At 49.1% G+C, this 17,279-nt stretch overlaps 1 protein-coding gene across 5 annotated transcripts in view; it reads right to left on the reverse strand.

The window, feature by feature from the left end:
* Nucleotides 1-11,965: 11,965 nt before the first annotated feature.
* Nucleotides 11,966-17,279, reverse strand: part of NDST1 (N-deacetylase and N-sulfotransferase 1) — a 71,845-nt gene continuing 66,531 nt past the window's right edge. For all 5 annotated transcript variants that reach the window (XM_039479995.2, XM_039479858.2, XM_074379176.1 and 2 more), the window contains one exon: nucleotides 11,966-16,952. In XM_039479995.2, the coding sequence (XP_039335929.1) occupies nucleotides 16,833-16,952 (120 nt within the window). In that variant the 3' untranslated portion in view covers nucleotides 11,966-16,832. The remainder of the gene's footprint in view (nucleotides 16,953-17,279) is intronic.

Here is a 17,279-nt window from a genome sequence, read left to right on the forward strand (position 1 = left end):
CAGGTCATTCAGGGAAGGGATCCATGCCCATCTTCCACCCTAGAAACAAACCTTCTGGCACGGGAGAGGTCAGGGAGAAAGCACACTGGGCTGAAGTGACTAAGATTTCCCAGCCCCAGAAGCTCCCAGACCTGGTTACGTAACAGGACTACTGGGGAACTTTGTAAAAACACACTCCGGGGGCCTTCCCAGGGCTCCTGAATCAGAATCTAGGACAGTAGTGTCCGAATATTTGAGTTTTTAATAATTGCCTGGTGGATTCTGAGGCTAGAAGTCTGGTACAGGTGGGTGTCAGGGAACCTCTGGCCCAGAGTTCCCCGTGTCTGTGGATTGGATGTAGGGTAGGAGGGTCACCCATGATTTTCACTTCCTGTCCTGTGTCTAATCAACCCACACAGAGCATAGTCATTGTTAGGCAGCTGGTGCCACTCTATGCTTGGGGCCTGATGGAACTGGGGACTCTTGAGAAGCTCGTCACCTAGTGAGAGGTCCAGACCCCCACGTCAGCCATCTGAGCTCAGTGCTGGAGGTTGGAATCTTCTCGGGTGGCACAGCCCAAAGGGTGGATGCTGGAGGAGCCCAGAGGAAAGAAAGCAAAGCCCTGAAAACAGGACTATAAGGGGACCACAGAAGGCTTCCTACAGAAGATACCCTGAAGGATGGGGAGGATGCAGGTGATGGAACAGGAAAGGAACAAACAGGCTAGGTGGAGGGGATGATGGAAGCAAAAGTGAGAAGTGCAGATGCAGTAGAGGGAAAAAATATGTGGGGACCATTTTCTGGCCATGTGGTTTATCAGGGGCTCTCCCTGTTGGGCACTGTGAAAAGGCGGTGTGCTACACAGCCACGCCAGGGGACCAGGAAGCACACCTCCCATGTCATAGGCAGCTGGCCCAAGGTCCCAGAGGAAAAGCCCAAGCCTGGGACCCCCCCACACACATACCTGGGGGAGACTCTCCCACTCCACCAGGCCTAGCCATGTGACTTTCTCAGTTCCCCCATCTGGGATCACATGGGGCAGGCATGGGCGGGGAAGAGTGGCAAATTCCAACTCTGACCCCAAGATCAGAACCTCCTTTTCCAGAGGGGCCCCTGAAGGCCAAATCAACCCTAATCCAGGTCGCATCTTTCCAAGCCACCTCAGTCACAGTTGCCGTTTCTACCCATATCCCTTCTTCACACTCTAAACATTTTCTATGTGATTATAAAAACAGTAGAGTCGGCTGGGCACGGTGGCTCACACCTGTAATTCCAGCACTTTGAGAGGCTGAGGCAGGTGGATCACCTGAGGTCAGGAGTTCCAGACCAGCCTGGCCAACATGTCAAAACCCCATCTCTACTAAAAATACAAAAATTAGCCGGGTGTGGTGGTGTACGCCTGCAGTCCCAGCTAGTTGGGGAGGTTGAGGCAGGAGAATCTCTTGAACCCGGGAGGCGGAGGTTGCAGTGAGCCGAGATCTTGCCACTGCACTCCCTTGGGTAATAGAGCAAGACTCCGTCTCAAAAAAACAAAAAACAGGAGAGTCAAACTGGAGACAAAAAAAACCCCACAAACCTCACTGAAAACAATTAAGGACAATATAAATAAATGGAAAAAGACCCTGTGTTCACAGATTGGAAGACTTAATATTGTTAAGATCATAATATTCCTCAAATTGATCAACAGATGTAACTCATTCCCTACCAAAATCCCAGGTACATTTTTTTGCAGAAATTGATAAGCTGATCTGAAAATTCACAGAGAAATGCAAGGAACTCAAAATAGCCAAATATCATCTTGAAGAGGAAGAACAACTCTAGAAGACTCATACTTTCCAATTTCAGTAATTACTACAAAGTTACCGTAATCAAGACTGCATGAAACTTACTTGGGGATAGACAAATAGATCAATAAAATAGAATTGAGCCATATGTGTATATACTTATATTTATGGTCAACTAATTTTTGACAAGGGTGCCATAATAATTCAATGGGGGAAAGAATAGTTTTTTTTAAAAAATGGTGCAGGGACTACCAGATGTCCACACACAAAAGAATGAAGTTGGACCCCTACCTCACATCATTTACAAAAATGAACGAAGACCTAATGACCTATCTGAGTAGAATCTAGCATCCAGAACACATAAAAAAAAAAAAAAAAAAAAAAAAAAACCTCTTACAGCTCAACAACAAAAAGACAAATGACCCAATTCAAAAATGGGCAAAAGACCTGAATGAACCATTTTCCAAAGAGACATACAAATGTCCACCAAACACATAAAGAGATAATCAACATCATTAGTCATTAGGTAAATGCAAGTCATAACCACAATGTGGTACCACTTCACATCCACTGGGATGGCTATAATTTTTTTTTTTTTTTAATGGAAAATAAGGCCAGGAGTGCTGGCTCACGCCTGTAATCCCCAGCACTTTGAGAGGCTGAGACAGGCAGATCACCTGATGTCAGGAGTTTCAGACCAGCCTGGCCAACATGGTGAAAACCTGTCTTTACTAAGAGTGCAAAAATTAGTCGGGCAAGGTGGCACACATCTGTAATCCCAGCCGCTCAGGAGGCTGAGGCTGGAGAATCACTTGAACCTGGGAGGTAGAAGTTTCAGTGAGCTGAGGTCAGCCACTGCACTCCAGCCTGGGTGACCTGACTTTGTCTCAAAATAAAGGAAAACAGTGGCTCATGCCTGTAATCCCAGCTACATGGGAGGCTGACAGGGAGGATCACTTGAGCCCAGGAGTTAGAGCCTGCAGTGAGCAACGATCACACCACTGTACTCCAGACTGGGTGACAGAGTAAAACGCTATCTCTTAAAAAAATAATAAAGCCAGGCATGTTGGCTCATGCCTGTAATGCCAGCATTTTGGGAGGCTGAGGTGGGCAGATCTTCAGGCCGGGAGTTTGGGACCAGCCTGGGCAATATGGAGAAACCCAGTCTCTACAAAAAATATAAAAGTAATCCCAGCTAGTCAAGAGGCTGAGGTGGGAGGATCCCTTCAGCCTGGGAGGAGGAGGTTGCAGTGAGCCATGATCCTGCCACTGCACTCTCGCCTGGGCAACAGAATGAGACTCTGTCTCAAAACTAAATAAAATAAAATGGGGAAAAAAAACAAGTTTTGGTGAGGATGTGGAGAAACCGGAACTCTTGTATATTGCTGGTGGAAATGCAAAATGATTCAATGGCTGAGGCAAAAGTTTGGTGGTTCCTGAAAAAGTTCAACATAGTATTACCTTATGATCCAGCATTTCCCTCCTACATGTATACCTAAAGGAATTTCAAACAGATACTTGTACATGAGTGTTCACTGCAGCACTACTCACCACAGCCAAAAAGTAGAAACAGCCCAAATGTCCATCAACTAATGAATGGATAAACAAACATACCAATAATGGAATCGTAGCCAGTCATTAAAAATGAAGTATTAATATGAGCCACAACACAGATTAACCTTGAAAGCATGCTGAGAGAAAGAAACCAGGCACAAAAGATCACATATGGAAGAAGGATTCCATTTATGGGAAACGTTTGGAATATGCAATTCACTGAAACAGAAAATGGTTCAGTGTCTGCCAGGGCCTCAGAGAAGAATGAAGGATGACCGCTTACTGGTATTAAGTTTCTTCTTGGAGTGATGATATGTTCTGGAATTAGATAGTGGTGATGGTTGCACAACTTGCTAAAAACCACTGAATTATACACTTTAAAGCATTATTTTGTGTATGTAAATTATATTTCAATTTAAAAAAACAGCTGTCTGGAGTGCTGTATATGTATTTTTATTGTGGTGAAATACATCTAACATAAAATTTGCCATTTTAACCGTTTTAAAATGCACAATTCAGTGGCATTAATACATTCACAATGTTACACAAACATCATTACTATCTATTTTCAACATTTTCCATCACCCAGGGAGAAAATCTGTGCCCCTTAGGTAATAACTCCCCATCCTCCCTCTCCCCTCAGCCATGGTAACCTCTAATCTACCTCCTATCTCTATGAATTTGCCTATTCTAGATATTTAGTATAAAGGAAATCAGACAACATTTGTCTTTTGCTATGCCTGGCTTATTTTATTTAGCATAATGTTTTCAAAGCTAATTTATGTTGTACCATGTATCAGAATTTCTTCCTCTTTGTGGTGGAATAATATAGCATGGTATTATGTACCACATTTTACTTGCTCATTCATCTACTGATGGACACCTGTGTTCTTTTCAGCTTTTGGTCATTGTGAATAGTGTTTAACTTTTTGATGAAACATTAAACTATTTTCCATAGTAGCTGTACCATTTCACATTCCCACCAGCAATGTATAAGGGTTCCAATTTCTCCACATCCTCATCAAAATGTATTTTCCTTTTATATATGTGTGTGTGTGTGTACATATATAAACACACACACACACACACACACACACACACACACAAAATCTATATATATATAGATATATATAGATATATAGATACATAAAATAGCCGGCCAGGTATGGTGGCTCATGCCAGCACTTTGGGAGGCCCAGTCGGGCAGATCACCTGAGGTCAGGGGTTCCAGACCAGCCTGGCCAACATGGTGAAACCCATCTCTACTAAAATTACAAAAATTAGCCAGGCCTGCTGGTGGTGCATGCCAGTAATCTCAGCTGCTCCGGAGGCTGAGGCAAGAGAATTGCTTGAACCCAGAAGGTGAAGGTTGCAGTGAACCAAGATCACACCACTGAACTCCAGCCTGGGCAACAGAGCAACACTCCGTAAAACAAATAAAAACAATTACAGCCATCCTGATCGGTGAGAAGTGGTTCTGATTTGCATTTCCATAAAGACTAATGTGTTGAGCATTCGTGTGTAGGCCATTGTGTGTCTTCTTTGGAGAAACGTCCATTCAAGTCCTTTTCCCATTTTTAATTGGGTTGTTCATCTTTTTGTTCTTGAGTTGTTCCTTAATATAAAGGGACTATATTTTTTGGATATTAGGCCCTTATGAGACATATAATCTGCAAATATTATCTCCCATTCTGTGGATTGTCCCTTAACTCTCTTTTATAGTGTCCTTTTTTTTCTTTCTCTTTTGAGACAAGGTCTCACTCTGTCACCCAGGCTGAAGTGCAATGATGCAATCCTGGTTCACCGCAACCTCTGCCTTCCAAGCTGAAGGGATCATCCCACCTCAGCCTCCCGAGAAGCTGGGACCATAGGCTCGCCACCACACCCAGCTAATTTTTGTATTTTTTGTAGAGATGGGGTCTCACCATGATGCCCAGGCTGGTCTTGAACTCCTGGGCTCAAGCGATGTGCCTAGGTCACCCAAAGTGCCAGGATTACAGGTGTGAGCCACGGTGCGTGGCTTTAATGGTGTCCTTTGATACACAAAAGTTTTTATAAATTTCAATGAAGACAAATTTATCTTTTTTTCTTTGTTGCCTGTGCTTTTCATGTCATATTTAAGAAACCATTACCAAATTCAAAGTCATAGGTATATGCACCTATGTTTCTAACAGTTCTAAGTTTAGCTCTTAAATTTAAGTCTCTTATCAATTTTCACTTAGTCTTTACATATGGTGTGTGATTTATTTTCACATATAGAATCACCCTTGCATTCCTGGGATAACACTCACTTGATCATGGCATATAATTTTTTCGTTTGGTTTTTCTGTTGTTTTGTTTTGTTTGTTTGAGATGGAGTGTTGAATTAATTGTTTTAATTTAAAAAAAAAAAAAGAGAGAGAGAGGCGAGAAAGATGGAGTCTTGCTCTATCGCCCAGGCTGGAGGGCATTGTCCCAGTCTTGGCTCACTACAACCTGTGCTTCCTGGGTTCAGTGATTCTCCTGCTTCAGCCTCCCAAGCAGCTAGGATTACAGGGGCATGCCACCACGCCCAGCTAATTTTTTTTTTTTTTTTTTTTTTGAGACGGAGTTTCGCTCTTGTTACCCAGGCTGGAGTGCAATGGCGTGATCTCGGCTCACCGCAACCTCTGCCTCCTGGGTTCAGGCAATTCTCCTGCCTCAGCCTCCTGAGTAGCTGGGATTACAGGCACGCACCACCATGCCCAGCTAATTTTTGTATTTTTAGTAGAGACGGGGTTTCACCTTGTTGACCAGGATGGTCTCGATCTCTTGACCTCGTGATCCACCCGCCTCAGCCTCCCAAAGTGCTGGGATTACAGGCTTGAGCCACTGCGCCCGGCTGTTTTTTGGTTTTTTGAGATGGAGTCTCGCTCTGTTGCCAGGCTGGAATGCAGTGGCACAATCTTGGCTCACTGCAACCTCCACCTCCCAGGTTCAAGAGATTCTCCTGCCTCAGCCTCCCCAGTAGTTGAGACTACAGCCACACGCCACCACACCCAGCTAATTTTTTGTATTTTTAGTAGAGATGGGGTTTCACCGTGTTAGCCAGGAGGGTCTCGATCTCTTGGCCTTGTGATCCACCCACCTCAGCCTCCAATAAGTGCTGCGATTACAGGTGTGAGCCACTGCGCACAGCGTAATTTTTGTATCTTTTGTAGAGACAGGGTTTCGCCATTTTGGGCAGACTAGTCTTCAACTCCTGACCTCAGGTGATCCACTCACCTTGGCTTTTCAAAGGGTTGAGATTACAGGTGTTGGCCACCTCACCCGGCCTAATGTTTTTTAGTATGCCGCCGAATTTGGTTTTCTAGTATTTTGTTGAAGATTTCTGCATTCATAAAGGATATTGGTTTGCAATTTTCTTTTCTTGTAGACTCTTAGTCTAGCTTCAGTATCAAGGTAAAGCTTGGCCTCCTAGAATGAGTTGGGAAGCGTTCTCTCCTCTTTAGATTTTTTCTAAGAGTTTAAGAATTGACGTTAATTCTCCTTTAAATGTTTTGTAGAATTCACTGGTGATGCCATCTGGTGGTAGGCTTTTCTTTGCTGGGAGTTTTTTGATTACTGATTCAATCTCCTGACTTGTTATAGGTAGATTTTCTATTTCCTCTTGAGTCAGCTTTGGTAATTTGCGTGCCTCTAGGAATTTGTCCATTTTATCTAGAGCATGTGATCTGTTAACGTGCAGCTGCTTATAGCAGTCTCTCATGTTCCTTGTTTTCCTGTGAACTTGGTAGTTGTGTGTGTGTGTGTGTGTGTGTTTTGAAGTGTCATTGTCGGTGCCCCAGATTACTCACCACTTCCCCTTCAAGGTCCCAGGAAGAACAATCAAATGTAATACGTTTCCGAACTGGGTGGGCCACTTGACTCATCAGCCCATCCTGATCAGCCTCAGGACAAACGTGGCAGTGCCACCCCCAGGCTCGGGCTTCCAAAATGGGGTCTGCATGTGTGTGATACCAGAAACTGATGAAGACTTTAGTGAGCACTCACTGTGTAGCAGGACCTGCTGAGGGCTTTCCAGACACTGTCTCTTCACTCCTCACAACATCCCTGCAACCTTGGTCCTGTGACTATTCCCATTTCACAAAAGCAGAGAGTGAGGTTCAGAGACATGAAGTACTTGACCAAGGTCACACAGCCAATACTGAGTCTGAATCTGAAACCAGATCTACCCAGCTGTGCATATTTGGACTACTGTGCTGTGCAGCCTGTCCCTTCCCAAGGGGGAACATCCCAGAATGGGGCAAAGGCCAAGGAATTCAAACTCCAGTTTCTACCCCCACTCCCTGAAAGGTGTAATAGAGCAGAGCTCTAAGTACCCATGCAGAGGGGCCCTCCATCTGCTGCCATGCAAAGCAACAGATACCCTCCAGCCAAGTGCCCATGCAGAGGAGCCCTCTGCTGCCATGCAGAGCAGTAAATACCCTCCACCCACTGCCCAGAGGTGCCCGTGAAGTACAGTGCGGAAGAGCATGAGGGTACACACCAGCAGGGCATGCATGTGCACTCAACTGCTTTTATATGTAAAACAGTTTCTAGAAAGATCCACACAAACTGCTAATGATGGTTTCCTCTGAAGTGAGTTGAGGACAAAAGAGAGAGAGTGGAAGGAGACCTGCATGTGACACCATTCCCTGTTTGTACTTTTCTTTTAGATTTGTAGGTACACATACTTTTAGGCACCTTTAACGGCTGCCCAGGACCACCCAGTCCCCAGCCCTGAAAAGGGCAGGGCCAGGCAGGTGAGTTGTCTCCCTCTGCCTCACGGTCCTGGCACTTCTCTGTGCCAGGACACATTCCAAGCCTCAGGCCCAGGAGGCAGGACAGCCTAGTGGACTCCAGGCTGTGGAGTCTCATGGACCAATGACTACCAGCTCTGTGATTCTGGCAGTTACTGAACCTCTCTGAACTCAAATTCCTCAAATATACAATGGGAATGATAATGCCTACCTCAGAGGACTGTTATGAGGATTAAGAGGCCAGGTGAGGTAGCTCATGCCTGTAATCCCTGCACTTCGGGAGGCTGAGGCAGGAGGATCACTTGAGGCCAGGAGTTCAAGACCAGCCTGGGCCACATGGCAAACCCCCATTTTTACAAAAAAAATACAAAAATTAGCCAGGCATGGTGGCGTCTGCCTGTAATCCCAGCTACTCAGAAGGCTGAGGTGGGAGGATGGCTTGAGCCCAGGAGCCTGAGGCTGCAGTGAGCCAAGATCACTCCACTGCACTCCAGCGTGGGTGACAGAGCTGTCTCGAAAATAAATAAAAAACTTTAAAGATAGCTCTTGATAAGCAGAGGGCCTGCCTGACACAGAATGAGAAATACTTTTTATTATTTATATTATTTAATTCATTGATATTAATATAATAATAATATTGCCTCACTACCATTAACCACACTCCCAGTCTTCCAGGGAGGCATTCACACTGACTAGACTGCGAGACGCTGGGGTGATAGTGCCCCCTAGTGGATACCTTTTGGACTGCATCTGATGAGTACCTATCATCTAGTACCACCAGAGAAAGGAGTCAAAATTCAGTTCCATTTCTTCCTTTTTACTCCTAAATATTAGGTTGGTGCAAAAGTCATTGCAAAAAAACTAGTATTTCACATGTACTTCTGGAGAACAATTAGAAACTCTTACATAACAATAAAATAATCAAAATCAGAAAATTGAACATCGATCAAATAGTATTATCAAATCCACATGGTTCCTCTTGACATTCTGCCATGTGTCTCTACGGTATCCTTTATATTACAGCTCATTGTTTCACGGTCCGGGAGGACCCCACCAGGGTCACACATTACATTGGTTTACCACATCTCTTTAGCATCCTTTAATCCTGAATTATTTCTCAGCTTTTCTGTATCTTTCATCACCTTGACATTGTTGGGAGCTCAGGCCAGTTATTTTGCAAAATGTTCCTCAGTGAGGATGTGTCTGTCTCTTCCTCTTGGCAGGATTTGTGTCCTGTGTTTTTGTTGGGAATTTCCCAGGTGTTGCACTGGGTCCTTATTGCATCACATCGGGAGACACATGGTATCAGTTTGTCCCAGCACTGGTGACATTAACTCTAGATTCCCCATCTGTCAGCTCAGGGAAGCTCAGCTCCCAGGGCCAGAGAGGAGCTGAGACTGGCCTACAGTCACATGAAGGTCAGGATCCTCAGCTCAGGGTCTTCACAGATGCTTAGGATAAATGCAGCAAGGCAAGAAATTCACCAGCGGCACCCGGACCTCCTCCAGATCCTAACTCCACAGGAGCTTAAGGGCTGGGTAAAACCGTGTTGGCCCTCATGGCACCGCTGTGTACGTCTAGCTGCTTGGTGTCCCCCTTTCTGCTTTGTCCATTTCTATTTTTCATTAAGACTTTTTCATTCCACAAATGATATGCAAATACATCATCCTTATTTTATGCATATTTCAGCCAAGACTAAAGTCCCCTTTGAAAGTCCCCCTTCTCAATCTTTCCTCCCCTACTATTAGTTTGATGTGATACACATATAGCTACAACCCCAGGAAAAAGACAAACTGTAGTGTTCTCTTTCCACGATGGTCACACGGTCTAGATCTGTCAGAAATCAGAAAATTGTATAGAAATTTCCCTGGCAGGACTTGAAGACTGAGCTCATTACTTTCAACCAAATCATCATGGTATAGTGAATGGATACACTGGAGGTTACTTAGCTGATCCCCTGTGGATGGATATCTAGGTTGTTCCCAGCATTTGGCTTTTGTGAAACACACTGCCCAGGGCACATGATCCAGGCTTCTCCAAGGAACTGCCCACCTCTAGAAGTCCGAATCCCTCCTGGAGTACCAGATGTCCTGGGTGGACTCCTCGCCATGGGGGATGAGGAGGGGCTGATGAACTACTATTCATTAACCCTTTGGGGACTTTTGGGACCTCTGAAAGCAACTGGACTGGGTTTTCACAATGTTTCAAGGAATCAGGGTTTCAAGACAGGCTGAGAGACAGGGAGGAGGTGAGCTGGGAAGAGTCCAGAGCTTCACTCCCACCTTTACCTGGTTTTCAGTTAAGTGATTCTTTCGAAACAGAATCTCAGCCGTATTTAAATTCAAAACCCTCTGTTGCAGGCTGAGCCCTCGGCTGGCACAGACGCCCTTCCACACCATGCCTCTGGAACTCCTCCTGTCCATGCAGCCACCAGCCGTGTTCCTGCTGGTGAGGGCCACCAAACCTGCACCAATCTCCCAGCTGATGAACTCCAAAGAAGGGTCTGTGGGTGCTGCCCTTGTGTCTTCAGAGGTGGCATTTTGCTATGTTCACTTTGTGCACACTGGGTCCGGGGAAGCAGGACTGTCCAGCTGTGTCCCCAGCATGCCCCTCTTCTGCCCCTCAGAAGCGGTCTGTGCACATTTCTGGGGACCTTCTCTGACATGCATGGGGCTGATTCAATGTTCTCAAACTTTCCTGAGCACCAAGGAGTCTCTTAAAGTACAGTGACCAGGCACGTAGCTCATGCCTGTAATCCTAGCACTTTGGGAGGGTGAGGCGGGCAGATCACGAGGTCAAGCGATTGAGACCATCCCAGCCAACATGCTGAAACCCTGTCTTTACTAAAAATACAAAAACTAGCTGGGCCTGGTGGTGTGCGCCTATAATCCCAGCTATTTGGGAGGCTGAGGCAGAAGAATTGCTTGAACCCAGGAGGCAGAGGTTGCAGTGAGCCGAGATCACGCCACTGCACTCCAGCCTGGCAACAGAGTGAGACTCCATCTCAAAAAATAAATAAATAAAAATAAAGTACACCGTGCTGGGTCCCACCCCAGAGATTCTGAATGAGCATATTTGTGGGGAGCCCAGGAACATACATTGTTTAAAGCTTCCCAAGGAGATTCTGAAGGAGCAGGTCTGATCCCTTGCACTGCAGACACTGGCCTGGCCACTGCCTGTGTGAACTCCTTCTCCACGCAAACTGGAGTCTGGCCTCACCAGGCTGTGAGGGCTGCAAAGTCATTTGTTTTGCCCAGAGTTCTCCTGGACAGTGGGGCTTTCCGTACTAAGCAGAACCCACAGGAACCATGGATCCGAGTCAGAGCTTCCCAAAGTGGGCTGCCTCGGTGTACCGGAGGGCTTGTTAAAGATGCTGGGTCCCACCCCACATCTCCTGGAGTTGAATCTCTGGAAGTAGACCTGAGAATCTGCATGTTAGGCAAGTTCTCCAAGTGAGGCCACAGAGTCCAACTCCCTCCACGTGTCTAAAAGGTGAGGGAAATGGGCTAAAACAGTACAAGTGGCTTGCCCCTGGCTGCAATATACATTAGTAGCAGAAATGGTTCCAGTCTCGAGTCTCCTCTCTATCCAGTGCTCAGCCCGCTGGGCTTCTGAGCAGTCCAGCCCATCTGAGTGACGGGTGGCTCTGAGTGCCCCTGTGGCTGCCCTAGGCTGGGCCTCTGCTCCATCTGGAAACACTTCCATTTGTAACCTAGTGGAAAGGATCTGGTTGACCAAGTCACCATGTATGTATGTGTGTACACGTGTGGGCGCGTGTGCATGCCTGAGGTGGCGGGGATGCGTGGGCTTTGGCTGTGCATGCAAACACCCCTATTCCACCCTCCCCTGCAGGCCTTGTAAAAAGGTCAGACAGACAGGACCAGGGTGTACAAACAGAACCCCACTTTATTAGCAGTTAGTTCAAGATTGTACATTAATGGAGGAAGGTCTCACCTTTAACACAACCCAAAACGGCTGGTTTGAGAGCCCTCATCAGGTGAACTGGGTAGCGCTCCCTCTTCCCACTCTCCCCACCGCCCCCAGGAGGGAAGCAAACCTCCGCCTGCGCCCCTAACGTGCCCCCCACCCTCTCCAGTCGGCCCTCTCCTCTCCCAGGAAATGACATGAATTTCATGCACAAATTACAAAAGGAGCCCTCTTGCTAATAACAAAAGCTAACACAGTCATAGAAAACCCTCTCCTCCCTCGTTCTCCTCCAGGGCCAGAAAGAGGAAGAACGGCAGGGACGCACTTCTCAGGATAAAACGCAGCCAGTTTCCGCCAGGTTCTCAGCATTGACCCCACATAAACCCTATGCCCGTCCCTTGGAAAAACTGAAAACTCTCCAGCCATCTGAGCTGGCGAGGGCATCCAGCCCAGAGCTGGCAAGCCAGGAACCCAGTGTGTCCTCAAGGGCCTGGGCAGCAGGGGGTCTAGGCCCACCTCATCCGCACATCAACTAGAGCGGAGCTGCCTCCTTCGATGTGTGAAAACTCCTGCTGTAGCCCCTATCTGCTCATTCAACAGATGAAGAAACTGAGGCCCTGGGAGGAAGATGTCAGGCAGCTACTAAATGGAGCCAACTGGGACAAAATTGCACAGCTCCTGCCACCAGCTGGAGCTCTACTCACACCACAGCTGTGGGAGGCAGTTGCCCATGGAGGCTTTTCTCTGCTGCGTCCCAGAGCCTGGCTCCGCTCCAGCACACGTGGACCACGGGCCTCCAGGAAGTGAAAACCCTGGGACCCCAAAACAGAGAGAGAGAGACACATGCTGTGTTTGGTGCCCTGAGGCCCATCCCCAGGGTCGAAGGTCCAGCCTCCAGGTGTGCAGCTTCCTCCTTCCAGAGCCCTGTGTCCTTCCTTCCGAGGCCCAGATGTTGCGGCCCTCTCCAGGGAGCCCTCCCGGGCCCTCCCCAGATCTCCTGCTCTAACCGGCCCCTCTGCTGTTTTGGCACTTGGTACAGGTGACAGTGGAGGCGCATCTTAGGCAGGAGTGAAGTTGTCAAGTCAGCACAAAAGGCAAAACCCCATGGAGCCTAAATCAGCCTTGAAAGTACAGGGGACAGAATAAGTGGTTATGCGACACCATGAGGAAACCACCTGACAAATGCGGAACGGGGGGTGTCAACATGACAGCAGGCCAAGGGCCTCAAAAACGTCACCGAAAGCCTCCATGTGAGCCGAGAGAAGACCTTTCAGCATTCAAGGAGACTTTAAAAACATAGTTATCAAAATGCAATGTATGCACCGTGACTGGACGCTGATTGCAAAACCAGGCACGAGTTATCTGGGAGACAACTGGGGAAACTGAATACAGAGTGGACGGGTGTCCTTGGGAAATGACTTCTTGTCTTGGCTGCGATACTGGCCCAACATGCAGGAGAAAGCCCCAACAAGAGACGCAGGCTGCAGCTTTCAGGGGTGAAGTTTCATGATGTTTGCCATGTACTTTTAAATTAGGCCAGAAAAAATAGATATGTACACAGAGGGAGCAAAACAGATGTGCAAAATGTTAATAATTTTAGATCTAGATGCTGGGGAGTGGGCATTCATAATTAAATGAAATGTTTGGTAAAGCATGTTTGTACTTGCTCTTCCCACTAACAAGCTGGGGGCCCGCTCAGCCTCTGCAGGTCGGTGCAGCCGCTCTCCTCCGCTGGGAGCAGGTGGCTTCCTTAGCTGGACCGAGAAGCACTGACTGACTGCTCGTCTTGGGGGTGGGGGGTGCTCAGAAAAGGCCCATTTTTAAACTTCAGATTCATCCTCCAAGCAGCCAGATGCTCCACCACAGAAGGCTCTGGAACCCTGAATGGCGGAGGCAGCTGCAGTGACACTCCTGCCTGTGCTCGCCCTGGGGCCAAGGCTCATGGAGGGGACCACAGAATAGAAGCCACCTGAACATCTTCAGCCACTTCTCTCTCCTGGTTTTGGCCAAACGCTTAGAGTGAATTGGTGGGCGGTAAAGACTGACCATGCTGCCCCATGAGTCTGTGGTTTTCTCTTCTCGGAAGGGGTGTCCGTGTACCCATCAGCTGACAGCCCCTCAAGCAGCTTAAGTGCCTCTCCTTCCATCCCCCATACCTGCAAGTCCCAGCAGCGTCTGGGCCTAGTGGGTCTTCAAGAAAGGTCTGTTAGTGGGAGTGGAAGTGGCAGCAGTGACCTAGACAGACAGACTTAGAACCTGCGGCAGGTCCAGTTCCCAGGCTCACAGAAGGGCCCAGGCAAAAATCCAGATGATCTCTGCTGTCCCAGGATTTCCAACTGCCTGCTCTTTCCCACAGCCAGAGGCAGAGAGAAGTGGAGCTCCTGCCCCAGGCCAGCCCGCCTCTCCTGCCTTCCAGCCTCAGCGAGAGAGGCCTGCAGGCCCGGAGAGTCGCTTTCAGAATCTGGGAGCTGTAAGATCCTCACCCGCCCCACAGCCCAGTCCCCTCCCTGACAGATGGGAAGTGAGGCCCAGGACTGGAACTATGGAAGTCACGGCCCCTCTCTAGGAGCCTCTGGCTCCATGGCGTGGGCAAGTCTTCATGAGTGTACAAAGCAGATATGCCACCCTGTCCTCAGACACTTTGCTCCTTATCCCTGCTGGGCCAGCGACGCCCAACTTTCCCAGGCTTGCAGACCTCATTGAGAGGCATGATGGGGACACTGCTCTGTATTCTATCAAATCACCTGCAGCTGGTCCCGGGGACTGTCCGACTTTCCTCCTCCCAGCAGAGAACTGGAGAAAAGGGAATCAGCTCAGAACAGACCCAGGCCCCCGCAGGCTGGGGAAGGCCCTCCCGAGAGAGAACACAACAGGGAGGCAAACGCAGACCTGGGAATGAGAAGGCTCAAAGGCACCCTGGCTGGGAAGGAGTGGTTTGTCCCCGTGTCCTGGAATGATCTCGCTGTGACGGAGGGAGGAACAGGAACCTGACACAGAGGAGGGTCCCAAGGATGGGCTCAGAGGCAGTGTGGCACTGGAAGAAGCGCGACAGGACTTAGAACCAGGAGCCCCGGGTTCAACGCTCTGCCCTGCTCCCAGCCAGCTCCGTGACATCAGCCAAGCAGGCCACCTCCCCTTCCTGGACCTGTTTCATACCCATCAAAGGACCTTCCAGCCCCATGATGCTAGAGTCTTCTGAACAAGACAAGGCTCTCCAGAAAGTATTTCCTGGGTGTCGGGGGAAGCGGAATTTGGCAGTTGGAGGGGGCCAGGGAGAGGCACCCCAGCCTCAGTCACTTCACATTGTTAAACGGGCGGGCGGGGGTAGGAGCAGACCCCAACCAGAAATCAGCCCAGAGATCCCACTGTCTACAGGGGGCCTGGAGATAGTTCCGTGGGCCCTGGGGGGCATCCCGGCTCTCAGGGCAGCTCCCGGCCTAGCACCATGTGAGGGAGAGGGGGCGGCCCAGCTGCTTGCCCCAGTTCTAGCTCAGCCCTGGCGGCTTCCTTTGGCTGAAATTCCCTCAGGGTCACTGGACGTCGCACAGCCTGATGTCCTGGCGACAGCTGGTCTTCCCGGCCATCTCACCACCTGTGTTCACCTGGGGTGGCCCCAGGGCGGCCACAGCACTGGGGATTGCCCCTTCTGACTGTCTCCTCAGCCCCCAGGCCACTGAGGACACGCCCTCCCTCCCTGACACCTCATCTCTAGCTCTAAGACAGGATGCCCCTTGAGACTGGGGCTTACTACCATTTTGTATGACTGAATTAAAAACAAACCCAACCAAAAAAAATAGAATATATATATATACACATTATATATATATATATATAACACAGTGTGACCCCAGCACCCAGGGTATAAACTCTGGCACCAAGAAAAAAAAATATTAAAATACTTTAGCTTCTTAGTATTTGGGAGGTTAAGGGGGTCTCTGGGAGCCCTCAGCCACTGGGGGCCGGCAGTCTCACCACCTCGCCCACGTCTGCCTGGGCGTGAGGCTGGGAGGGTGTGGGCCGAGTCTGTACGCAGGAACATGTACACTGGCAGACTCCTGGCCCGCCTCAGTTTTTTACCACAGGAAACACCACACATGTCATATCCCAGGGGGAAGGAAGGGGGCGCAGGTAGGGTCCAGGTCTCTGGGCCCCATGGCAAGGCAGTGCCCCAAAGCCCCCGCAGGAAGCCTTGAGGATGGGGTGGAAACTGTAGGAACCAGAGATTCTTTCCCCAGAATGGGAGGGTGAGACGTGAACGAAGGAACCAGAAGTGGAGGCTGCGTGTCCTCTCGAGGTGGTCACCCTCCCATCCAGCCTAGGGACTGACTCTGGGGACCCAGCTGGCTCTTTGAAAGAGCCTGGCTCAAAACAGTCAGAGAAATGTCCAGTCTCTCTCCCTGGTTTGGCAAAAGGCTCTCCTCTCCTATAGTCTGGAGGACAGGGGCATATGGCAGCGAATACTGAGGGGCACCCTGAGGAAGCAGGGAGTGGTAGGTGAAGAGAGGGGACGTGGGTGGAACACAGTGAGGGACAGAAGAGTCTCGCAGACCCCCTCCTACCAGGAAGCGGCCTCCCCAGGAGCAGCTGGGAACGGAATGGACCTCTGCTGGCGAGGGAGGTCCCATAGGCCATAGACCCAGCGGTGGGTACCCTGAGGTGCCTGCGGACCCGCCTGGGTGCTCCCCTGGCCCCACCAGGCCTCCAGAGTATTGCTCATAAGCACGCGGCTGCCCCGGCCCAGCTCCCCACTCTGCAGGTCAGTCTGGCTCAGCGTGTGGCGGGACATCCCTGCTGTCACAAATGTTCAGTCTGGCTGCAGTGGCCGTGGCTACCTGGTGTTCTGGAGATCCTCGCGTAGCCAAGTGGGAAGTGTCTGGCCCATCTTGTACAGCAGCTTGGAGAGCTCGATGTTGTGGTCCCGGTAATAGTCCTTCAGGAAGGCTCGGGACTGTAACGGGAAGAAAAGCTCAGACCTTGGTGATGTGCTGACTTAAGAGTGACCTCCTCTTTAAAACCGCCATGCTCGGCCAGGCATGGTGGCTCATGCCTGTAATCCCAGCACTTTGGGAGGCCAAGGTGGGTGGATCACCTGAGGTCAGGAGTTCAAGACCAGCCTGGCCAACATGGTGAAACCCCGTCTCTATTAAAATACAAAAATTAGCCGGGTGTGGTGGTGGGCGCCTACAATCCCAGCTACTCAGGAGGTTGGTGCAGGAGAATCTTTTGAGCCTAGGAGGTAGAGGTTGCAGTGAGCCAAGACCACGCCACTGCACTC

Source organism: Saimiri boliviensis, chromosome 1, assembly GCF_048565385.1.
Source record: "Saimiri boliviensis isolate mSaiBol1 chromosome 1, mSaiBol1.pri, whole genome shotgun sequence".
In the NCBI taxonomy this organism is placed as follows: Eukaryota; Metazoa; Chordata; class Mammalia; order Primates; family Cebidae; genus Saimiri; species Saimiri boliviensis.